Genomic DNA, 24,751 nt, shown 5'->3' on the forward strand with positions numbered 1-24,751 from the left:
AGCAAGTGAATTTAGAATAGTTGTTTTGGTTGTTGGATTTAGTTGGTTGTTTTGGCAGTTTAAAAGTAACTTTTCTATACTACTTCACTCTATTTCTAATAACTGAATATATATTGCATTTTATGGTCAAAAATGCCTTTAAGGATTTTCCTGAACCTTTGAAAGTTTTTAAACTAAAGCACCACATCTAGTGTTTACTTCCTTCATTTCTGGATGGCTCTTTGTTTTTAGAAATACATCTCTTCCTTTTCATTTACAGTTACCCTACTATGAGTCTTTGTGACTTTTATAATATTTCTAATCAATTCTACAATCACATTTTTGGGTATTTTATTTTATCTTTTAACTTTCATAATTATTTAATTCATGAGCTGAATTAATATTATGTAGAAGTTATCTATCCACAATCAAGATTATACTAATGTCTGATGGAAATATTATTAATTCCATTACAAATCTTTTAGGCAGTGGAATGACTATCGAAGCTATTTCCTTCTCACCAAAAATATTAATATAACATAAATACCAACCAACTTTTAGCCAGATTTGGAATAATAGTAATAATAATCTATGTTTAGGTCCATTTTTTGAAAAATGTTGTATCCAAATTACCAGGGAGTCATGGCATCATTATCATTAATGGAATAATGATAATGATGCCTCTGTTCTTTTGGTGAAAATGAACTTTGAAGTTTTTCATTTGTACTAACTATTAAATATTTTATACTAAATATAAAATTAAAAATTTTTTAGAAAGACTAAAAAATTTTTAGTCTCAAATAGATTCATCATTTTTAAAAAAGTTAAGCATGCTTAAATATAATTCAAATCTATTTTAGGAAAAGTATTGACTTGTTTTATTTTTGTATCTGAATTTTTGTAATTTCAGGTTAAAAAAGGGTTTTTTTCTTTATAAGTATTGATCTAATAGACATTAACATAACTTACGATTAATTCAGGTTGTTGTTAATCTAGACCATAGTACAATTTTATCAATCCAAGAGTATGGCTTCAACAGAAATTTTAACATTAATAACATTTTAAATAGTACTGCTATTTGACAAAATAAATGCTTAACTGACAAAAATGAATCTACATTAAGCACATTTGTTAATTATTCACTTAAAAGAATTCACAATATTTAATTAAAAGTTTTTACTTACTTTAATATTTACTTTACTTTAATGTTTTTTAATACTTTAATTTAATGTTTTTAAATAATTTTCTTTATAATCTATTTGTACAAATATAATACAGCTGTTTGTTTTATTTCTTTTTTTAGGAATGATTGTATTTTGTCTTGCCTTTGGATTATTAGCTGGTCAAATGGGTAATAAAGGAAAAGTTATGGTTGATTTCTTTGTTATACTGAACGAGTTAATCATGAGATTAGTCAGCGTTGTGATGTGGTAAAATACTAATTTGTCAAAAATTTATTTCTTTAAGTAACAAAGGATTTTTTAAAGTTAAATTTTATTCCTTACCTAAAAAAATGTAACAAGGTTTTGGAAAAAATTTTCCAAAAAGCCTTTCTTTAACTTGTTGACTGTAGACACATACTGAATTTGTGGCCACTGTGTTTTATACAGACAAACTTTGTGCATGGTGTATAGTCAGATCTAATGTATCTTTTTTTTACATGGGTTGTAAGATCAATTTATTTATTTAGCTTTAAGAAACTATAAGTAATTATAAAACACTTGGGTCTATAGTAAATAGTTGTAGGGTTGTTTTCATCCCATGTATAAGCTTATCTACCATCTCAAGTATACCTAAAGTACTAAGGATACCTAATATATCTGTTTATGTACCATAACAAAATTAAAATTTTCTATGGAAATTTTATATTGTACTGTGTGAAGAGAAAACAGAAATCTCTACATTAGAATGACAGTTGCTAAAGAGAAATTTTAACAATTACTCATGGAGTTTGAATTGTAGTTATATCAGAAAAATAAATTAACCCCAGAATAGTTTTTACAAATTTAAACAATATATTAGCTTGCTACCTAAAAAAAGTGAGAATCTATGTTACCCATTTGTTAAAGTTTTGAGTGAAAGAGTGTTAAAGACAACATGCATTAACTTCGTGGAATATGAAACAGAGATGTTCTTTAACTCAGGTCTAAGATTTAAAAGAGCAGTTACTTCTAATTGTACCATAATACTCATGTTAATGGTTTACTTAATATGAATCTTAAAAAGATTAACTTAAGTAAAATAATATTTATATGAATACTGTATATGTAATGCAATAGATGTACTGTATAATTTATCTGTAATTCCAACAGCATCTAAAAAAATTTAAACTTAACATTAGTCTCTCCTCTTTAATTAAATATTTATTTTCCTTATATACTGCAGTAGTACTCTTTCTGGGAAGTAGCTAATAATAGTATTTTTAGTTGCTTACCTTAAAGCAAAAAAAGTGCACTGAAAAAACATTGATTTCAGATTATGCAAATTAAATTGCAGTGATTATTGCACTTAATACTACCATACAGTTCGACTGGAATTCATTCACCTAATGTTAAGAATTTATACAAGCACTACACTTAACCACAATCAACTTTTACAAATCAACTCATAGAAGTAGGACAAATGCACTTGGAGAGGACATGCATGTGCACAAACACACACATACATACATGCACGTGCCTGTGCGCACACACACACACACACACACACACACACACACACACACACACACACACACACACACACACACACACACACACACATACATACATACATACATACATACATACATACACACATAAAGACATTAAATCACAACATGTGAATTTTATACATAGCATGTAAAACCATTAAGTATGTATTAACATATGACATTAAATGACATGAAATTTAAAAATATATTAAATTAAATTTTATTATTAATTAATTGTATTATATTAAACTAAATCATATACTGAATTTATTATTCAATTACTTATTTAAGAAATTTTCTAACCTTTTTAAAATAAGTATATAAGTTAAGTATTGTTTGCAACAGTGCAAACACAACTTCAAAAGAATTTTGGAAAAGCAAGCAAGTCCTGTAAATTTGAAAACAAGTAATTTTTTAATATTATTTATTAGCTTCTGTCATAATGTTTTATAGATAGTTTAATAATTAAATTTTAGTTCATTAAACATTAAATGCAGACTGATCGAAAAATTTGCTTGTCTATTCAAATACAAAAAAATAAATGGGTCTAATAAGCAAATTGTAATTGTTAAGATTATTTTGATTCTATTTTTTTTTTTTTTTTTAATTTTACAGGTATTCTCCTTTTGGTATTATGTGTTTAATTGCTGGAAAGATTATGGAAATTGAAAATTTAACATCTACGGCCCAACAACTGGGTTTATATATGATAACAGTAATATTAGGTCTAATTGTACATGCAGTTGGGACATTACCTGCTATATATTTTCTAATAACAAGAAAGAATCCAGCATTGTTTTTTAGAGGAATGCTTCAGGCATGGGTTACAGCATTAGGGACTGCCTCCAGGTAAACTATTATAGTAAATTCTTTTATGAAAACACACTTTTCTTTCTATTCTTATATAGGTTTTTTATACATTCGTTTTCATAATGAATGTATAATGTATAATGTTTGATCTCATGATAAAATTCCACACATGTGGAAATCTGTTCTTAATTTTTTCAAAAAATAAATAATAGAAAGTAAATAAATTAGTGTTAGTACATAATAATACTGAATCACATCACATTCGGAATGGGTATCTGTGTTAGTCAACAGAAAAAATAATAAAAGACAATCAAATTTATTATGAAAGTTGTTACACACATAAGATTACATGAAAATTATTTAATCCTTATTAAAATTCAAGTTGAAGATTGCTGTAGTACAGATATTTTTAAAGATCTGAGATATACTGTTACAAAACACTAACATGTTTGGTGAAACCCACCAGGTTGGTCTAGTGGTGAATACGTTCTCCCAAATTAGCTGATTTGGAAGTTGAGAGCTCCAGCATTTAAGTCTTAGTAAAGGCAGTTACTTTTATATGGATTTGAATACTAGATCGTGGCTACCGGTGTTCTTTGGTGGTTGGGTTTCAATTAACCACACATCTCAGGAATGGTTGAACTGAGACTGTACAAGACTACACTTCATTTGCATTCATACATATCATCCTCTGAAGTAATATCTGAACAGTAATTCCCAGAGGCTAAACAGTAATTCCTAAACAGAGGAAAAGAAAAAAGAAAACATGTTTGGTGAAAGTGAAATCAAGGAAATATCACTGATGCAATTTTTTTTAATTTACCAAAATTGCGGTTACTCAATTCTATAAATGCACTTTTACAACCATTAAACTAATTATATATTCATGAAGTTTACATGTAATATTTAAACTTTTAACAAAAGTTAAAAGTTTTGTTTTGATGAGATATTGTTAAAAGAGATTGATTACCTGATAACTAATGTACAGTCTCTTTTGTGACATATTGTTAGGAGGTACTGCAGTCCTGAGGTGCTGTCATAAAAGAAGGTCATACTGAGGGTACCCATAAAAGAGTGAATACACATATCAAGAAATATACCAATTCATCTGAAACTTGAGAATTCACTAACTGAAAACTGGAAATTTTTTAACTAGTTTTCTGATTACACTCATTGAAAAATACTGTTTGCAAATTTCAGGGATGATTGAATTTATAATCATATGAACAACCCTTGAAAATGTTTTAAAAATTTAACAAATTATTTGTAAGTTGTTTTCAAACAACCATATCAGAGGCAGAAGTCTCTAATTTCAAGGTTCTAATTTCAAGTCAACTGGAATTTTTAAAAACTACAAACATTAGTCATATAGAAACCCAAATCTCATTTTCAGATACATGTCCAGCAGTGCAGGGCTGCTGGGTGTTTGGTTGCAGATTTTCCCTCATCCTACAAAAAAAAAAAAAAGAAAAAAAAATTAATGGGTCTCCAAAATGAGGTACATAAAGTGATACTTGGGGGTATACACCCACCAAAGAAGTAGTATAAATAATAATTTGATTTTTGACTACACGCATACATATATATATTATGTTACAAGTTATAATTTTTTTTTTGTCTTAGGGGAACACGAACAAAAATATTTGGAATTCACTGATCTAAGAGAATAGGAGTCAAATGTAAATAATAATTTTAAGATTTTTAATATCAAATTTGGAAACTTTTTGATAGCACCTTGTATTAAAAAAAGACATTATTATATAAGTTGTATTGTTAAACATGAATAATATTTCCAAAATAGTCATTGATAATGTCAGAATTATTGATATCTCCATTGTTGAAGTCATGTCAGTACAATAGACCTTTTGATCTGAAAAAGTCTAGAGCAAATTCAGAAAGTTGCCAATTTGTGAATTAATCAAAATAGTAACAAAAAGATTACAGCAAAAGTGATTTATCCTGATTACAATGAAACAAGCTATATACTATTAGATATACATGATTTCATAATAGCATTTAAGAATTAAATTAAGAAGTGAGGGTCCGAATAATTATTTAAATGTATAACTTAAATGAAAAAAAAAAAATTGATGAGGGGAAAAAAGGTTCCATTGGTCAGGATTGATTAATTTACTTGTTTGGTATTCTTAACCCTTTGATTAGTAAGTTATTCTGTGATAATTGTGCCCCCAATAGTGAGTTTTTTTTTTGTTTTTTAAAAAATCAAAAATGATTTTTTATTAACTGGTTATAAGATAAAATAAGAGTTTGAAACAGGTTTTTAAATAACTCCTTTAATTAACCAAATTTTTTACATAATTTAACACAAAAGTATGCACATCATATGATGTGAAAGAAGTAACAGAAGATGTAACAGTCAATATATCAAAAAAATATATGCCCATGTACACTAGTAACATACAAAAACAATAGAGGTATATCAAATTTAAAAACAACATAAATTAGTTGCATGGTCAAAAAAGCTTTTGTGTATGATAATCTTGGAAGCATGGGTGAACATAAAGTGCAGTATTGCATTCTTCACTATTACTTACTACAGTACAAACATCATATGATGAGCATGAACAAAGACGTGAAAACAAGCTCTAATGGCTGAGTAAAATGGTAGGAAAAAATTCCACAATACTTCTACAGATAGGAGCTCAAACCAGACTACCAAATATCATATGACGTTTTCACTGAACACTACACCAATACAAATACTCAATTGATGCGTGTACTGAATGTGTCACTGTTTCTCAGGCACATCATATGATGTGTATACTAATCAAAGGGTTAAATCTCCAGATATCTAGTACAATTATTTAAATTTAGCATCTCTTTTTCAAGAAATGAATGTTCCTTGTTAATCTCTGTATTGCCAGGCTACAAAGTGTTATTTATTAGAATCCAATAAGAGAATAATGGCCAGGAGATAGTTTGAGGTGTTCAAATTTACCCATTCCAGTCAGACCACCAATTGTTTATTTCCTACACAAGAAGGCAAGCACCAATCCTCTATTATAAGAGTCACTACAACACATGTAATTATAAGGAATATTAACTATACTGATAGGATTGGATAGGCATGAAAATCATAATCTGAGCTTGAAAAGAAATAGAACTCTTTGTAAAAGAAACCATGTAGATGGACAAAAGAAAGATGGAGAAGGTTTACTTACATTAATTATTGTACATTAAATAATATTAATCTGAAGCAAAAGAAGAATAAATAAAGTATTTAGCACTCATAGAAGAGAAGATTTTGGGTTCCCAAAAAGTCCATTTAATATAAGACCAGAAGAGACCATATATATGTTCTCTTGTGAATAAAGAGAATAATTAATAAAAAGAATGAACAATACACATTTTACCTAAAAGGTTCTGTTAAATTCCTTGTCAGGCTTGACATATTTTCATACATAATGAAATTTATTTATAATTTTCTTAAAAAAAGAAGAAAGAAGAAATTTGACTGCTGTTTTTTAAGAACAGATAATAAAATGTAAGTACAAAATTTACTATTACATACTGATAAAGAAAATTAAGTTCCTTTAAGAGACATTGACTGCCCAGACATTGATCTTTTAAGACATGTGATCTACAAAAACTAAATCCAGCATTAATAACTTCAGTGACCAATAGGTACTAGCTTATTAAGTTGGCTTTAACTATTGGCATTCTATCCTTATTTCAGGTTGAAATGTATTTTTTATATTCTCTATAAAAAAATAATGTCTCCTAAGTTTAATCCATCATAATTTCAGTAAAATAATACAATAACTAATTTCGGTTAACCAACTTTCAGTGCAGCAACTCTACCAGTGACTTTTCACTGTTTGGAAGAAAACATAGGAATTGATCCAAGAGTTACTCGTTTTGTTGTATCTGTTGGTGCTACAGTAAATATGGATGGTACAGCATTATATGAAGCAGTTGCAGCTATATTTATTGCTCAGATGAATGGAATACCTCTTGGACTGGGTGAAGTAATTACTGTCAGGTATTTTAATTACAAAAAAAAATAAAAATAAAAAAAATAATTAAAACTAATGTAATATTATATTTTTAGTATTATTACAAGTAGTAGTTCAATTTTTCACAGTTATTGAACTGAAGTTCATTAGATATTAGTATAAAATGTTTTAAAATTATTACACATTAAATGACATGTTTCAAGTTAGGAAACTTGTTCTTCCAGAAATCTTTTGTCATTAATTATCAGCTCATTATTTAGAGATATATCTGAACAATGTTGATAATGGTGCCTATCTTAAAAAAAGTTAAAAAATTACAATTCATTTGAACTACATTGTATTTTTTTATTTAATATATTCTTTTTTTCAAATTTTATGTACTTATTAATTTAATTATATTAAAGTGAGTTGAGGTCTTGATTATTATATCTTAAATATAAAACATTTGAATGCTCAGGTATGTGAACTTGTTTAGAGACTATTAAAAAGATTACATTAAAGTGTATGTGCTGTCATACTATCTATGTGTACATAGCCTTCTCACTTTATTAAAATAAACATTTAATTTATACTTCATAAAATTACAGAACATCAAATATCCTTAGAAATTTAAAATTTCCAACTATCATTTATATTGAAATAAAAGAAAGATTTAATAAATGAAGATAAAATAAACATTCTACTGAGCATCATGGTAGTACAATATTTTAAATCTAACAAGTATTTGTACTGTATTTTATTATATATAATATAACTATAAAAGCTGATGATATAGGAAATTACTAGACTTCACACTGGTAAGTTTATGGAGTTGTGCATTGGTAAGTCCCTTTAAACTTGTTATGAAAATATTACGTGCAGCTAACTGTCAATGGATTGAAAACACCTGTGTAGGTTCCACCAAGTTCAAAGCACAGCTGTATGCGCCTCCATGTCCAGTTTTTCATCCGCAACAGCATATCAGAGATGATCATTTCAAATGCTGCCGACAGCATCTTGGAACTGCTTGTTATTGATGTATCTGCATTTTTGGATCTCTTCTTTTACAAAACACCAGAGAGCATTGTCAGGTCTGGGCACTTTGCTATGCAAGGCAATGAAGCTAGTAATTCTTCTGACCGACATCTGATCCAGTGATTCGGAAAAATCTCATTGAAGCATCTGCAGACATTCAAAGGAAAATGTGCTGAAACACCGTCTAGCTGACACCTAATAATGTCAGTGATCCCTTTTGCCATTAATTCTATAACAACTACTCGTCAATCATCCTCAACTGCATTGATTAACTGCGCCATCAAAAACATACGGACCAAGGAGATGATCAGCTGTCATCCCAGCCCAAATCATAACATGAGGCAGATGGTGTCTTTTCCCCAGAAAAGCTTCAGAGCTTGTTCTTTTTATCGTTTCCTCTTGGAAAGTATTCAAGCAATTACTGACACGCATAAACACATAGATTAAGGTCATTGTCACTCAATTCATTAACTGTGGCTGGACGAAAACATTTAACTTTAAAGTCCTTCCGCATATGGTTTCTTATTATCGATCTTGGAATGCCTAACTCTGCAGAAAGTTTGTGCGTTGATTTCATTCTTTATCGTTGAATCGATGCTTCCACAGCAGCTCATGTCTCAGCTCAAGTGTTCGGCCTCCCATTGCGTAGCGCATCAAAAACAGTTCCCGTTGCAAAAGCTTTTTTCTCCCATGTCAGTAGCATTTGCCTTGATGGTGACGATTTCCCAAAACGCTTAAAGAAAAGCATTCATAATACTCTACATTATTTCACCAGTGTATGGACGTTCGTAGTCCCACGCACAAACTACAAATGCTCTTTGACAGTGAATGCACTCTATCCGCTATCGTTCCACACTCAACTACAACTAAGGTCAGCGCATCACGAATAAACAACCGAACGATCCACACTACAGCTTATCATCCCTACCTTTTCCAGCAGCAGTGAACGATATCAGCGGTGATAACTGGCAGCATTAGAGCCTGATTAAGCTGGGATTTGTTACAGTAAAACGGAACTTCCCACCAACTCCGTACTAATTATTTATTTCTGATCTTTATTTTAGTGATCAGGCAATTTTAAAATAATTATAAAAATATTTACTTCTGCTAATGAATGGAAACAGTATATATAATACATTTTTTAAACTCCAGAGAGCAATATATTAACTTGTTCCATTATTTCATCTGACCCTGTTATATAAAGCTGAGTTTTTATTTTTTTATCGATGGAGTTTTAGCCCACTCAGATAAGTTGATTATAATCATTACACAATAATAGATAACTTAATATAATCATGCTTATTATAGATAAAGTTTCAACTATTAATAACTAATAGACAAGGCATATTAAATCAGGATGGTGGACATAGGAGAACTTTTCCCAAACATGAAACCAAGAGGAAAGGGTCCTACAGGTGTTTAAATTAACGTATGGAATTTTTTATAAAAATATTTTGTTGCTAATTTTTAGATTAACAAATTATTGTAAAAAAATTGTTTTTTTTCAGTTTTTCTTGTGGTTTTTCTTTAATATATCAATTATTTATTAAAACAGATAAACACTGCTGGCACCATCAGAAAGCTGAGAAAATTTTACATAACTTTGCTAGTGAGCACTTCTTTCTGCTATCAGTAAATTTAGCAGTATTTAATAAACAAAAAGTCGCTCACTATGTAGAGGCGCGACTGCTGCAGCAGTATATACTTTCGAGTCGCGTGCGCCATAAACCAATGCCCATAACTTTTGATACATTAAAGATATTTGAGAAATTCAAAATGGCATGTACTACTAACAATACAATTAATTAAACATATTTTGAAAGTATTTTGTATGTTTGATCTCCTGGTTTTCTTGTTTAAGAGTAAAATTTTCCAATTTGTTGATTTAAGTCATGTACTTAACTATTGTAATGTCTTTTTAAGGAAATTATCTACGAATTCTACAAGGGATATTGTTTATAAGGGAATCTATAATGAATATATTATACTATAGGCTATTTATTTATTTTTTTATATATTTTCAGCTGTTCTTATACAAAAAATGCATTTTCATATCTTCTCTAATTAAAAAACCAATCACTATGTATTGTAATCTTTTAAATTTGAAAGTGATTTAGCAGTTATCAGTGAGGTGAAACATACTTTCAAGTGGTGGAATTGATTTTACTAAAACTTTAATTTTTCAGTGAGTTTTATTCACAAAAGTTAAAATAATCTTCAAAAAGATGAAAATATCGCTGTAAATAAATTGTTATAAGATAATGAAAACAAATTCTCATTTAGACTTGGTACATTTTTTGATAAATTTGGCTTCTATTGATATACAACCTTGCAATAGTGACTATTTTTTCTAAATTTGTTTTTTATATATATATAATATTATTGAAATAAATTAATACTTACATTTTCATGTATGAAATGAATGTTCATTTTTGATGAAAAAGATGATTAATATAATGAGAACTAAATAGACACTGAGACACTTGTTTACGAATCTTTTCTGCTAATTTCTTTGTTGCATGAAATCCTTACTACATTATAAAGATTAACTGATAGCAAATTAAAAGAATATTTACACAAGTGTGAAAATAAAACATTATGAGTATATATTTTAATCACTTTACACACTCATGGCTATGTAAACTTGAGTCCCTGAACAATTGGACACATTTTCAGTGTCTAAATGGACTATTATAATCCAGCAAATATTCAGTCAGCAATTTTGGGCTACAGCTGAGAAGGATAGACAGTGATCAAAATTATATAAGAAATCTTGCTATTTTTACATATATTCATTATAAATCTCCCCTTATGGAATTGAATGAACTGATTTCTCTTTACTATTTAAAGAAAAGATACCATTTTTTATTTTGTTATTTTTTTTTTTTTTAGAAGCACTCTAGAGAAATGAAAAGTGTAAAATTCAGAAACAATAAAAGGAAAATATTCTACTTCTTAAAAAAAATTTACTAAGTGTGATGTAGAGGTATACTTACCAGACAATGAAAATAGAATTATATATGCATTACTAAACAGATTTAAATAAATTAATATAGAAAAAGATAACAGATATGATCATGTTAGAAAAAAAATTAAGTTTACATCACAGAATTTTTAAGGAAATAATTTGTTATTGATCTATTAAGTAACAAGAAATTTGGGAAAAATCATTACAGTGACCAGTACATATCAGAATAGATTTGTAATTTATTCTTTTATACAAATATCAAATTATTTAGTGTGTTACTTAAAAGTTACCTCCTCTTTACCATATTTTAACAGGTTGACTGCCATACTGATAAATGCAACATTTTCAAGGTTGCTATACTTATTTTACTAAAAATATCCATTAGTGCTGTCATTTCTTTTTTCAATTTCAATGAAGGTGTTGTTACCCTATTAATAATTTTTGATACCAATTTCACTTTGTAACTTTACTTTTTGAAATATTCTAAAATAAAGGTGATACATCAATGTATGTCTCATAGTAACCATGGATAATGAGACACCAACTGATACCTCAGAATGTTTAATATATTTTAATTGAATTATAATATCTTTTATTTACTAACAACTGATGGTATTTATTTTTAATTCTATTACTCCAGAATTGTTTGAATACTATTTTTATTAATTGCTATACTTTTTTTTAACATAAATTACTAAACGTTTTACTCTTCTGTAGTAGTATTCTGTTTTGGAATTACTCTTCTGTAATAAAATCACATCTTACTGATAAATTTGCTTCGAATTGAGATTTTTAAAGGAAATTTTGAATTTACTATTTTTAAGAGTATGTGGTATTAAAATATAAATAAATTTTATGAGTAAACAACTAAAATTAATTCAAATTTTATTACAACACTTTTCAATTATGTTTATTTGAAGATTTAAAAAAAAACATTGTTTAATTTCAAATTTAAAGAAAAATATCTGTGCTATATACAACACAATAATATACATAATTTTATCTTTTAAGTAATAATTTAGTACAAAAAAATTGTAATTGTAAATGATACAAAAAAATTAAAAATAAACAATAATATTGCATCGTAAGTGTGACATTACATTGAGACATCATTTAATGTCTCATGGCAATCAATGTGTTAAAACAAGTTAAATGATTTACTAGAAATTAAAAATTTATATGTAATTATTACTTTACAGTCTGACAGCAACTTTAGCCAGTATTGGTGCAGCATCTATACCTAGTGCCGCATTAATTACTATGCTTTTAGTTTTGAGCGCGCTCGGTTTACCAACATCAGATGTTTCATTACTTTTTGCTGTTGACTGGCTTTTGTAAGTATAATATTAAAATATTAACATTATTCTATATTTATATTAACATATAACTGTCATTTGTATTTTTAATTTTTGTCTAGAAGTTCAGTTTTAATTTTTGTTTTTTATTGTTACATCTTTTATTATAAAAGTTCACATGACCTCCAAATGAAAGGCTTGGACACTACCACTCCACCACCGAGATTGAGTACTTCCTATTTTATCAAAAATAGAATAAAATCTAAAAAAATTCTTATTATTATTTTTAAAAATAATGGAAAAAATTAACATGTAAAACATTTTATAGATTTCACTAATTAATAAGTGAAAGTATGCACATGTAATACTTTTTAGTAAACAATAAACTAGGAAACAGTAAAATATTTAACACTTTTTACAAAAAATATTTCTTTGCTTCCACTTTCTAATGTTATTCTTAATTTAAATATTACGTAAAATTGATTGAAATGAGTGAATTCTAAAAACTGACTAATCTCATATAGGAGGGAGGGAGAAAATGATTGATTTTAATGGTTATTTTGTCTATATTTGGTATATTTGTTTTAATGGTAATTTAATAAAATTAAATTACCATGGCTGATAAGAAAAACCTTTTGTTCTGTCAAAATTTTTTCAGAAGTGAATGTTTTAATAAATTGTTAATAAAATAAATATTATAAATTATATCAAGAAATAATAGTTATGTTACTGATTCTTCAGACAAAATAAACTCAATAATTAAACTATTTAAATATATAAATTTAATTTTTTTATTCTGAATAATTCACTAAAGGAACAGCGTGATGGTTTTTAATAATAGAATTATGAAAGATGTTTGCTTTTGTATAAGCTAAGTATTTTTAAAAAAGTAGAAAGATTAAATTGTTTAAAATAAAATAAAAAACAAAGGAATGGGTGCAGAAGTATGAATTTTATATTGTTTCTGCTAAAAGTACTCTTTACATTTGCACTTCACCTAACCCTCTTCTTCATCCTTTGAAGCTTTTACTATCTAAGAATGCATGATTAAATTTCAGGCATTTTTATTTACATAAAAATATTTTATGTATAACACTTTTGAAATTAAAGAACTAATTTCAACTCTTGTTGATGACAGTGCCGTTAACATCAATGCACTTGTAATTTCACTAAAAAGTGTGGTTTATTAGCTCCTAAAGGTCATTTACTCAACAGCTGATTGGCAACAATGAAAAATAAATTAACTCCTCTATTTTAAAATCTAATTTTAATTTTTACTTACTTGTACGAAGAAAGGAAGTATTGTAATCGCGAAAAATTTAGGTTTTCGGATTTCAACAAAAATATCCATTTTGACCATCCCTGAATCCATTTTAACTAGTTTCAGCGTGACATCTGTACATATGTATATATCTTGCATAACTCAAAAATGATTAGTTGCAGAAAGTAGACATTTTGGATTTAGGACTGTTGTAACATCTAATTGTGCACCTCCCCTTTTGATTGCAACGAGTGGACCAAAAGTGTCCAAAAAAGCCCAAAATCCAAAAAATTTAGATTTTGGACATTTCTTAACTGGCATAATAAACCCTAATTGAGAGCTTTTCAACAATATATCACAATTGGTACTTATTTTCATTGGGTCCAGAGTTATAGCCAAATAAAGTTTTAATTAATGAAATACAGTTTTTCAATCTTACAAAAGGAAGGCACATCGGTTTGAATTCAACTTTATATACATATATTTTTTTTTTAACTTTTTTTGTAATTTAAATATACTGATTTATTAATAATTATTAACCTTTGATTGTAAAACAAAGTTTACAATAAATAATAATTCAATAACAGCAAAAAAAAAAATCAGAAGTTATCAATGAAATAAAATTTTATACACTTTTCATTTTAAAAAAATGTGTATATGTAATTTAATAGGCGTACAAGGAAGTCATGTGATGTCCACATCAGTTTTTTTTTCAACTTCTTAAGTCTTCACTTATTGTTACTTCCAAATATTTATTTAGAATAATAAGTTAATTTTAATTTACCTACACATCTTATTCATTTCTAGTTACTCTTAAAACTTTATTTTTCTTTATATAACAAAAATTCTTTACTTCTCACCATTTAGTGTTAAATTTTTCTTAATTCTAAATAATTCCTTTGCTTTATCCAATGAACAAGTAAATTTTTTTTGAAGATTTTTTCAAAATGTTGTTTGAAATGGGTAGACAAAGAACAAATTACATTCCTTACTCATCATCACTCATTAAGAATACTAGTTTTATCACAGAAAATTAAGTCAAAGTAATTCTCTACATTAAACAAATAAGTATTTTGTAAAAATTGAACTACATAAAAATTTTGTTTGTTCATTCTTTCAAGGGATCGTATCAGAACTTCTATAAATGTACTTGGAGATGGTTATGGAGCAGCAATTGTTTATCATATGTCAAAAGAAGAATTGGATAAAGCTGATGCTGAAAGGAAATTAGACTCTGCAGAGAGTGGAAGATTAACAAAACAAGAAGTTATTCTTGATGAAAATTATTTTACTACCAGACAAAATCCAAATACTAATTTAAATACCAACCCAAATAATACATCGGAAACAGAAATGTAATGAGTTGAATTGGATTTTGTTTATGTCAGTATAAATAAATGCCGTTACCACTTGGTCATTTTGATATAATGTGCCAAGTTGTTTTTTAACAATCTTTATCTCCGTGATGTTAAAAAATATTAAAATTTAATGAATTATCTTTATTTTTCAATGAATGTTAATGAATTTTTAAACTTAGCAAAATACTTTTTGTCTAACTAAATCACAATTGAAATTAATGAAAGAAATTTACTCTGTACCTTTACAAGTGATTCCTTACTGTTATTTCATTAAAAAAAATATATTCTGTATTCATAATCTGTATGGTGAAAATGGAATTTAAAAAAACAAAAAAAAAAATTATAAATAAGATTAGGTGACCAGTTGGTCCAGTAGTCAGCATTTTGACTTTTTATTCAACTTATCCTAAGTTAAAACTTTAAAACTGTGACATGTGTTTAACTCTTATAACTAAATTTTTTATTTCATCTTATTATCTCACAAAAGTCACAGATGATAAGGAGTATTTGCTTATTTTGTGTAATAAATTTTAAAAAATCTTTAAATAAGAATTTAATTACCATGATTTGGTATGTAGCTATGCAAATTTTCTCATTTTTAACTTGAATCTTGACATCTGAGTGGGCTATTAAAAGTTTCATCTTATCTTTTATGTCATTCTTAATAGTGTTTGTTTGTGTGTGTATGTGTGTGTGTGTGTGTGTGTGTGTGTGTGTGTGTGTGTGCATGCACACACGTGTAGTTACTTCAACTACTGCTGCAGTTGTAAAACTGAAAATAAAAATTATTATACATCTGCAGTAACCGCTACTTTGATAAATTTACCTAAAGTAAGTTCTTGTCAGCTGACGTTGGTTATTGATTAATACACAATTGATTTTGTTCGAAACTGTACATTTGTGATGACTGCAATAAACAATTTTTTTTTAAAATCAGATGTTATGGTTGTCAACCATAAGTTTTTAAGAGCTATCAAATTTTTAAACATGATTATAATTAAAATATGCACATTGTAAGAGAATATAAGAAGTTAGTGGTTAGTATGTGTTGCTTAATCTAAGTAATACTGTTTAACCAAAATTTATTTGAAAACACTAAAACATTAAAAATTTTGAAATATTTGTAAAAGTAAAAAAAATTTAATTTCCTAGTTTTATACTGCTGACCATAATTCATTCTAGATGCAGATTTGGAGTAATTTTCTTTGGAGAGGGGAGAGTGGTATTTGTTAACTTCATTGAGAAGTAACTTTTATGAATAAATTTCTCTTCTTACTGAAGTTTGAATAATTGTCACAGTTGTGTGAACTGAAAGAGCAGTATGGAAAATAATTAAAATTATCCATGATTCATTTTTTATAATGGTTAAAATGGGTATAATTCAGTAGATCTTGCGTTTTATTCCTGAGGGAATTTAATACTTATAATCTTGATTTCTTTATTAGGTTAAATTAAATCCTCAAAGAATTTCTATGGAAATTTAAGAATTTTTCTATAAAAAAAAAAGAGATAAAAAATGTTTTCATGTATATTATTGATTTCAAATTAATAAGTAAATAAATCGTGTAAGTGAAGGTGATAGAAAACTGCTTCCCTTCTTTCATGTTTATCATGAATGGTTGTTTTTTAAAAAGGGTATTCAGTTGAGTGATTTGTATCTCATGGCTACACCTTATTGCCAACAATTAATTGTGATTAATGAATAAAGTAAAAAATTTAATTAGATTATAACTTCTATTACCATGAATAAACTTATGTATTGTTTTTACTTATGATGATATATTAAAACATTTTATGAATAACAATTTAATTATATCTCATCTTAATTTTATTTATTTTTTAATCATATTTAACTCATCAAAATACACAAAAAATAGAAGAAAAACACGTTTCATAAAATAATAACCAATTCTTAAAAGACTTTTTTAAAAATTGTAGTACATAGGGACTATTTTTAATAGATTACAGTGTACAAAAATTTTCATTCACACTTTAGAATAATAAATAAAACTTAGTAAAAAACTTCACTACTTGTCAAAAAAGTGAAAGCATATACACCTAGGATATACAAAGTACCTTTTTGCACTGGTTATAGTACAGTTGAAGGAATTGTATACCACAAAAGGATGTTGCAGGTAGCAAGAAACCACTCACTTATTCAACAATTCCCAACCTCACCCTGCTATTACTGTGCTTCTAAATTTTGATGAGTAATACTTTGATAATAAAAATAATTATATAATCACTTTTTTATAAGGTAGCATTTTTTTTTAATATGTCAGATGCACAATAATATGTTTACAAACACTAAAAAGTTCAAAATAGTTGGATTAATTAAAGCATATCAATAAATATTTTACCTTTTTTATATTGTTTAAATATACCATAAAAAATATGATATGTAGAATAAATGAAGGTTTGGGTAAATAAACATAGTTTTAAAATAGAATTTAAAAAAATAAACTGAAAATATCGAGCTTATAATTTAGGTTGATAATATTAAAAAGTTTTAAGAATCTTATTAAATAAAATTAATATTCAATTTTTAAAGATAAATATTAGATAGCTCAATTTACACGTAATTGTTAGTTTGAAAAAATAACACAGCAGTATAATATGAAATTAATCTTTTCTGTTATTGCTTTTTGTATAGTATGAATAGTCCAATACTAGAATAAAATTAAGAAAATATAGTTACCACTAAGAGGTAATGGATGATAACAGCTGAAAATTTATATTAAAGTAATAGTTAATAATATATACTTATGCTGTGAAAAGAAATAATTGTAACAATTTTTAATATAAAAATCAAATACAGTTATAATTAAAAAAAAAAAAAAATCATTACTTTGTGGCAGATATTTGATGTAATAATAAATGTTATTATCAACAACAAAGGGGTATTATTCCTATATTAAATAGATATTTTACTCCCAAAAAAATTTGCATTTATTCCGAAAATTATTTGCCACAGAAAATTGCCTTCAGTTCTGTCTACATATAATCAGAAACAATTTTCAGTGGTACTTTGCAACAAGTCAAAGTTATAACATTTATACTTAATTACCTGTTTTTCTATGATGCAATTACAATAAAATTTTGATTTTTTTCATACTGATTATATACTAATAAAAACTTATTTTTTTCATAAATTAGAAATTTTCAAAACATTTAATATAAAAACTGTTTTTATAATTTAAAAATAAAATAAAAGTGGAGATGACTTGACTATAGTTGGGAATATCATCGAGACCAACTTTAACCTTGACTCTGTATTATCATAGGAAGGAAATAGTGTAAAAGATATAAGTCATATAGCTTTGGGGCAGATGTCTATCCAGAAGTGCAATTCTTTGTGGTGGTCTGAAGGAATATGGAAAGCAACTAATTACAGGTTATACCAGAGTGTTATTGAGAGCATTTTATGGTGTGGGTCAGAAGCTTGGGAAGTTAGAAAAATAGATGAGGGAAGTTTGTTGGCTGTGAAGATGGATGTGCTGCGTAGGAGTTGTGGAGTTTCTAGAAAATGATTCATGAGAAATGAGAGATTAGAAGAAATGGGGCAACCGTTGAGGAAAATTGAAGGTATAGAAGAGTTTTGCAATTGGGATATGAGAGATGGCCTTTATAGCTGTAAAAAATCACCTAGAAGAAGAAGAAGAAAATATAATTCACAAGTTATCACTCAAAAATGAGACATTAATGTGTAATATATATAATATCATAATGCATGTATGAAAATTATTTTATAAAAAAAAGAAAATTTTTTGTTTGTAAAAAATCTAACTTGACATTCTGGAATAGATATGTGATTAAAAACAGGTAATTAACACTACTTAGACATTTTTTTAATGATATATATATATATATATATAATATTCCACTAAAAACTTCAGTGGTTTGAGAGATATCATACTCCTCTAGTAATCAATTGAGAGATTAAAAGTTCAAAATAAAAAGTAAAGTTCCATTAAATTAAAAAAGGTAATGCAAGGCAAATCAAAGAGACTTTCTGTAGTTTAAAGCTTATAAATATTTCTTTAAAAGAAATTTCACATCTTATAATCTTTCTTAAATGCCAAAAGCTTATTGTATTTTGATTTACTACAACAATTAAGCACAGTTACTGCTCATTTAGGTTCATTATTCCACACTCTGTATAAACAATCCTTATTGAGTTTTTATTTACATACCTTCCCTCATCTATCATTATGTTTGTGTTCATGTGAGACAATGTCTCCACTTTTCAAATGAAAGGTTCTAAGTTTAAATCTCATTTAGTTTTGGTGATTTTAACTTACTACAAATACATTTTTCATTATAAAAAATTAGGATGACTAGTTCAACATCTGTCTGTAGTTTCTGATATGAAAAAATCAATTTACTTAAATCTAATACATAACTTTTTTAATTTTATGCAATTAATTATCTTATAAAAAATATCTAATAATAACATATTTTAGATTACCTACTTTAGAATATTTTACAACCAATTTTAATACAGTTTTAACACAGATAGCATAACATTTATAGAATTAAGAACAAAAATATATGAGCACAATATAAAATTATATAATTTAATTTTTATTGAAAGTAAATTAATAAAAAAATATTATAAAATGAATGGCCTATAATTGATAATGTTGGGACCCAAAACTTTAACTGTGAAAATGACAATAAAGATATTTTGCTGCCTAATATAACACATGATATTTACCTACTATATCAAATATAATTATATTTAGAGAAACCTAATGTACATATATATATGTACACATTAAAGAAAGATAAATATTTATGATGGTTGTAACTCACTGTTAAAGAATATTACTTCTGTAAATTACCATTAATTATTGTTGTTACTAATATATAGTGATATAATTAAATACAGTAGCTGAAATATAATTGTATTACAAAAGTTGTATTATCTGTATTGTAAAATTATGAAAAAGCTAAACATGAATGTTTATATACTACTAGTCTTATTTGTAATGGTAGAGTTAGTATGTATTTTATATTACACAATATACATTATGAAAATAACCACCATTTTGTGATTGTAATTTTATTATTACAAACTATATTAATTAATTTTTGATATGTCATAGTTTAAAATGAATATTTTGTGAAAAAAAAATATGTGTTCAAAAATATACTCTATTATTATAATGATTATTACATCATTAAAACATAATAAATACTGTTAACAGTATAATAAATATTAAGTAAAGTTGTCTGAATAGAGATCAGTGGTATAGAACTAAAGGTCCCTGACTTGTGAACTTGATGTACTCTGTGATGTCGATAAATTGAAGATCCACCTTAATAAAATGATCCATCTTGTATTAAAATTGAATCATTAGTAAGGTGGTTTATTATTTTCTTTACTTTTAAAAGGTACTTGTAATTATTAGTTATTTTTTATAGTTTTGTTCTTAATTACGCTATGAAAGTCTGGATCAAAGTTTTAATCTGCACATAAGTTTTTATCACAAATTAAATTGTGGATAATAATCTTTAAAATATTTGTTTAAATGTTTGATTTCAATTTTTGCTTGCACAAAAGAAACTTCAGGAATGTAGTATTTTTTTATTATTTTCATAAAGTTCTTTATTATGTAGTATTCTAATAACTACCATATATCTTTCTTTTGCTTTACACACAGTTATTAAATTATTGTTCCATATTACAATTGGATGCAGTACAATGTGGTGGAAGTCATGTTGTTCTGTTCTGGATAATAATTAATCATTATAAGACAGATTTATGATCTTGTACATCAGTTAGAAATGCTGAGTTCATAGTCCATTAAGTTTTTAAAATAGCTTTGGGACATCCTAATGTAAAACTTTTCAATGAGCTCACCAGGAGCTGATAATCAAATAATTATAGTACTAGTAATAATTATTTTCCTTTTTTTATTTTTCACTTTCAGCAGTAACTCAAGCTGTTTAAATGTTTTTAAATTTTCTCTACTGTAGTTGGAATATTACATTTTTATTTATCTACTGCAGTTAAAACTCAGTTTTCAAGAAAGTAATCAAGAAAAAATATTTTCTCTTTCAGAACTTTTTAAAATCTTTTTACAATATATATTCAAATTAAGATTTGTTCTGTAGGAAATAATCATTAATTGATAATGGATTTAATACTTTTTGTTTGGTAATTTCAATGTTCATTCTGGAAATTTTATATTTTGATTTCTTTTTTGAATAATTTTACTTATTTTCAATATGCATAAATTAGAGATTAAATTTTATTTAATAAAAAATTATTTTATTTTGCTGAATTAGAATCATTTGGATTGGAACCATGCTGGTTATTAAATTTAATATTTCAATAATTAATACTAAGATTTATTCTTTTTCTATTCCATACATGGATCAGTATACTAATAAATTTGTATTATGATTGTTTTTTAGCTCAAAGACCCATTCCTAATATGAATATAAATTCAATCTAAAAAAAACTTTTGTCTACAATATATATGAATAGAAGCATTCTTCAAATTTAAAAATGCGACCTCCTAAGTACTGTATAGCAGTTTGGTAAATGTATGTATCAAATTAAAAAATAATTATATATAAAACATAATTTATTCTCAGAGAGTTTATTTTAGAAAACAACTTCTTTTTGTATTATAGTGATAAATATTAATTTTATTATACTTATATTTCTTCATTATACTTTTCGAAGATTCATTTCTATTCTTTTAATAAATTTATTTATTCTAAACTAAAACTTTTTACTATAATCTAGAACCAAAGTCTTTCTGATGTTTCATTCTTCAAGTTTAAAGTTTATTATTATCATGTAAAAAACAGATAATTTAATTGATTAATGAGTAAATTGTGTTTTTTTTTCTTTTTAGAAGAATGCTTTTTAGCTGTATCATTTATTTTTTTCTGTTTTAGATCAAGGATTACATATTTTATTGTACTAATTAGTTATATTTTGTATTATTATTATTTTTTTTTATATAAATCTTTGCTCCACTAAATTATTACTAGTAATTTTTATTGTATTTAAATATTTAGTATTATGAACCAAGATTTTTACATTTATAATATTTTCATTCCATAAAGTGTAAAAAACAAAAGAATTGAATTCTTAAATCTTACAGGTCATAGAACATAAATTTAATAATATATTTTAATATGAAATAAAATTGCACATTTTTTATATATATAATTGTAGTATTTTGCTAACATAAAGAAGTGAAACATAATAATTGTTTTAAAAATGTATAAACAATATGGAACTTTTGTTTTAAGAAAGTGTTGCTTAGAATTTGATATATTTTAGTAAGTTCAGTATATACTATTCATTGTGCAGCACTAATTCAGCACTTTACTCAATTGTAACAAACAACTTTTACAATTAAGCTGCTTATAACTTTGACCAAAATGATTTTTTTTTAGATATTCTCCATTTTTATGAGCTTTGTATGCAAACATATATAGTCATCCACACTTGGCATTATTTAACTTTTTCCTTTGAAAACTGGTTTATTAAATGTTAGCATGAAGCATTTTTAAGTTTATTCTTACTTTTACTTTTTTTATTTCAAATTCAGCTTCTACCTGGGTTATTCCAGACAATTTAACACATTCACCAGAATTTCATGCTGCTATTATGTATACAATTTGTGAGGACAAACAAAAAACTTTTCTCTTGAGAAATTGTTACAGCAGAATACATGAAGGTAAAAAACCATCTTACAAAATGTATTTTTTCATTGATAAAAAATTTATTATCTCTGTTGTTTCTAGATTACAATTTTTTTTTATGGCACAGATTGCACTTGAATTGCCACAAATCTCATCAAATGAGTTGTAAAATGGACAATTTATTACTATGATCAGATAAACGTAATAAATTACATTATGTAGTAGATAGGAAAAAAAATTAACAAAATAATTAAATTTTTGTGTTTTTATGTTAAATATTGTATTTATTATTCTTAATAAAATATTACTGTAATTAAAATTACTATTATATGTTAATTATAGAATGCTAGTAATAACCATAATATAATACTTGTTTACAAATTATCTATAAATGTTACTACAATATAACAAATCATGAAGATACATTATATTAAACAATTTCTGTATCTGAAATATTATTATGTTATATTTCTTTATTGTATATTATTCAATTACTCCTTTTAAAACAAAAAAGTATTTTAGTTATTATAATTTTACAATGTATTCTCTCTTTCATTAATAGTAAAAAGACATGAAAATATCAGCCTTAACATGATCACTAGGTGCAATGTAAGTGTCTGCATACCTGCAGAATGTTTATTATCTTGTAATTGAGAAATAGACTAAGTGATGTATGGCCAAAAGCGACAACATAGTTTGCTCTGTCATGAGGAGAATAATTATCAGATGGATGTTGAGGTCTGCATTTTCATGTTCCAAAATTAGTTATATTACATAATATTAATTATATTTATAATATCATAATGATAAGTAATTATCATTGATTTTTAAACAATTCCAGGTTATCCATTAATTATTAATTAAATATTTATTTTATAAGACTTTGTTTTATGCTCCATATTTGTTATTTTAAGAATGATTAAGTTTGCGATTAATATTAAATTACCCTAATGTGTTTATAACATTGTTATTACTATAATTTTAGTTTCATAATAATATTATGTGTTGTATTATGTTGTTATGATCTGAATATTTATATAAGTTTTGTTAATAATATTTTAATATTATATAATTATTATATTATAATAATATTAATAATTATATCATTTTTATAATATTACATATATATATATTTCAGTTATTATGATAATTATTATTATGTTAACTTGTGTTATTTTTATATATTATCATAATTTTGTATATTTTATACATTTATTTAAAATGCTGTTGGTTGCCCCTTTCCCTTTTAATGTTGTTTCTTAATAAAGACTTTTAAAAATTCCAAAACTTACTTTTTTTATTTTCTTAACAAAAGAAAGCTTATCTTTATGCTTATGATCCATGTCTGTGATAGGAGATAATGATTTTTTAGTTTTGAACAGTCTGCTAGGGATGTCAAATGGAAATTTGGCTGATGATTTTTATTTTGGATACTGATAAATCAACAGAACAGTAAAGATCATGGTTAAATTATATATTAACATCAGATTTTCCAACAATTTGACCATTAGTGACCTGGTGAAGAAGATTCTGGCATCTGCAAAAAGCCAATTGAATGGGTAGAGACTTACAATAGCATGCACCAAGATTTTCATTCCTTTACCAACTAAACTCAGGGACTAAGTATACTATGTACTTCAATTAAATTGGTTCATTCACATTTTGTCTTTGTGTAAGTCAGACAAACAAAGAGATACAAAGACTTGTTGCTTCAATTACGCGGTCA

At 26.1% G+C, this 24,751-nt stretch overlaps 1 protein-coding gene across 1 annotated transcript in view; it reads left to right on the plus strand.

Annotated features, from left to right (window-relative positions):
- LOC142327530 (excitatory amino acid transporter-like) overlaps nucleotides 1-23,967 on the plus strand; it is a 78,367-nt gene extending 54,400 nt beyond the window's left edge. Inside the window, exons 7-11 of the mRNA XM_075370666.1 lie at nucleotides 1,283-1,409; nucleotides 3,287-3,520; nucleotides 7,290-7,484; nucleotides 12,640-12,774; nucleotides 15,118-23,967. Coding sequence (XP_075226781.1) covers nucleotides 1,283-1,409; nucleotides 3,287-3,520; nucleotides 7,290-7,484; nucleotides 12,640-12,774; nucleotides 15,118-15,355 — 929 coding nt within the window. The 3' untranslated portion in view covers nucleotides 15,356-23,967. The remainder of the gene's footprint in view (nucleotides 1-1,282; nucleotides 1,410-3,286; nucleotides 3,521-7,289; nucleotides 7,485-12,639; nucleotides 12,775-15,117) is intronic.
- Nucleotides 23,968-24,751: the final 784 nt, after the last annotated feature.

The sequence above is a fragment of the Lycorma delicatula genome, chromosome 7 (assembly GCF_047948215.1).
Source record: "Lycorma delicatula isolate Av1 chromosome 7, ASM4794821v1, whole genome shotgun sequence".
NCBI classification, from domain to species: domain Eukaryota; kingdom Metazoa; phylum Arthropoda; class Insecta; order Hemiptera; family Fulgoridae; genus Lycorma; species Lycorma delicatula.